Consider the following 2,292-nt stretch of genomic DNA (forward strand, 5'->3'; position numbering starts at 1 on the left):
GAGCAGGCTAAAGTGTTCTACGGTGTTGGTGGTAATAAACATCAGTGAAAGGAACCGGAGTCATGCATCCAATCAATGGGCGGCATACACCCTTTTTATAGCTTCAAATAACTAATTAAAACCAAACTTATCAAAAATGTAATACTTGAACATTAATCACTATGATAAGAACTCCCTAAATGACAAAACCATATTTGTAAAAAAAAAATTGACCTGTACATAATTTTTTGTTTGTTTGGCTGATCCAGATGTTTTGGCTTCACTTTTGGAGAGCTGTTAGGTCGTCCAATCTTTATATATGTCAATCGTTAAAACACATGTTGGTGTTGGTGACGTATATTGTGCCATACGAGAGTGGTTTCACACAAAACTAAATGGTACTACGGTGACTTTCTTGACTTACAAAATGATCTTTTAAATAACCAAACAGTATATGTGTAAATTATGACACCATTTAACAGGGACTGAAAATGTATTCATCTCATGCCGTTGACTATCGTACATGTTATTCTAAAACAGGGTAAAACTCATTCAATTCAGGTTCAGTATCTGCTCAAGGATACTGTGGCGGGAGGAGCCCGGGTCAAACCAACAACCTCCTATTAGTGGACGACCCGCTCTGCCTCTGAGCCACATCCGCCCATTGTATATGGATGTTAAACTTCAGATCTGGATTAAATTTACATCAAGTGAAGTTTACCTTAATGGTTCACCCTATATGCCATGGTTAAAGGAATCCTTGTTGGAGGGATGTGGCAGAGAACAGAATCTGTACAGTTGAACAAATTCATTTCCACCTGCACTATGACATAATGAGGGATTATACACTTTGGATGATTTGTGTTGTTTACTTCTGTGTGCTGCTGGCAATTTGTCTTCTAATGTATGTTCCGAAAACTGAGCACATGAGCGTACTGTGTGTGTGTGTGTGTTGTCAGGTTGAAGGTGGTCCTGGAGCAGATGGACCGTGGCGTCGTAGACCTGCAGGAACTCCGCAGGAACCTGGAGCTCGCTGCTGCCATGTTGGATGCTGTTTACACTGATGAAACCAAGTAGGACCTAACAGGCTGATGGATGGATGTAGCTAAATAAATCCTTGTCTCTGGTTGTCCAGGCTGCGGCTGACAGCCATTTCTTTCCATTCTGCAGGCGTCTGTTGGACACTGAGGATGAGCTCAGTGACTTGCAGGTGGAGTCGGTGCCAAGCGAAGTGCGTGACTGGCTGGCATGTACCTTCAGCAGGAAGATGGGCGTGTCCAAGCGCCGTCCTGAGGAGAAGCCGAGATTCAGGAGCATTGTCCATGCAGTACAAGCTGGGATATTTGTAGAGAGGTAAAAAAAAATAGTTACGCCCCTTGTCCATTAAATATAATGTATCTGAAGTACTGAAACTCATCTCAGTAGATTTGCTAAGAAGCCACAAAACCAACGTTTACATCAAAAGCTATTTGTCTGTTGAAAATAAATCACATCTATATCAGCTAAAAGACAAAACAGAAAAGCAGGTGTCTCACTGGCTGGTGCTGTTTAAATCCACATACTCAAACATACAGTAGGTCAACACATTGCACCTTTATGAAATTTATCATCAGGAAGGTCACACATTGCCTCCCATAGCTTCTTCCTTCCTTCCTGTCCTTCACCACTCTCTCCCCACTAGCAATGCCTATTATCTGCTATAATCCCACACAAGATAAAACCTAAAAGCATATAATGCATATAACATCATGCTGGCAGAAAACAGTCAACGCTCATGTTTTACAAAAACACATCTGCTGCTTTAGTCCATCAGCAACTCGCTTAAAAAAACAAAAGAAATTGTGAAAAATCCAGTAGGAAATGTCTTCAGTCTTACCTTAACGGTGCCCCGCAGTCAGTGTGGGAGGAAATGTCTGCGTATGCCAACAGCTAACCGATAGCAGGCTCTCTCTGTAAATGACTGGGATGCTGCAAGAGTCCTCCTCACTGCTTCTTCAATGGGGAGAAGCAGTGCAGTTCACTGTTCTAAATCAGTGCTCTGGGTATATTAAAGGAAGATTCTAGCATATTTTAACCTGGTCGTTTCCCAAAAATGTGGCTATTGTGACTTCAAGTTAGGGATGCAACGATACATTCAGCCACATATCGTGACGTCACCCATTGGTTGTGGAATGTCGTCCTGAATTTGGCGTTTTGGGCCCCACCCAAAAGCATACACCACTTTATGGTTTATTTTACTCTAAATGGGACCATCAGTTACTAAATGAACATCATGCTGTAGGGAAGAACTGAGAAATCGGCTCATTTCTCCAT

General features: G+C 42.0%; 1 protein-coding gene across 1 annotated transcript in view; it reads left to right on the forward strand.

The window, feature by feature from the left end:
• LOC118338674 (calcium/calmodulin-dependent 3',5'-cyclic nucleotide phosphodiesterase 1A-like) overlaps positions 1-2,292 on the forward strand; it is a 4,039-nt gene that overhangs the window by 265 nt on the left and 1,482 nt on the right. The window contains exons 2-3 of the mRNA XM_035675951.1: positions 939-1,052; positions 1,150-1,332. Of these exons, the coding sequence (XP_035531844.1) occupies positions 939-1,052; positions 1,150-1,332 (297 nt within the window). The remainder of the gene's footprint in view (positions 1-938; positions 1,053-1,149; positions 1,333-2,292) is intronic.

The sequence above is a fragment of the Morone saxatilis genome, unplaced genomic scaffold, assembly GCF_004916995.1.
Source record: "Morone saxatilis isolate NCDOM2014 unplaced genomic scaffold, NCSU_SB_2.0 Contig5, whole genome shotgun sequence".
Classification (NCBI taxonomy): Eukaryota; Metazoa; Chordata; class Actinopteri; family Moronidae; genus Morone; species Morone saxatilis.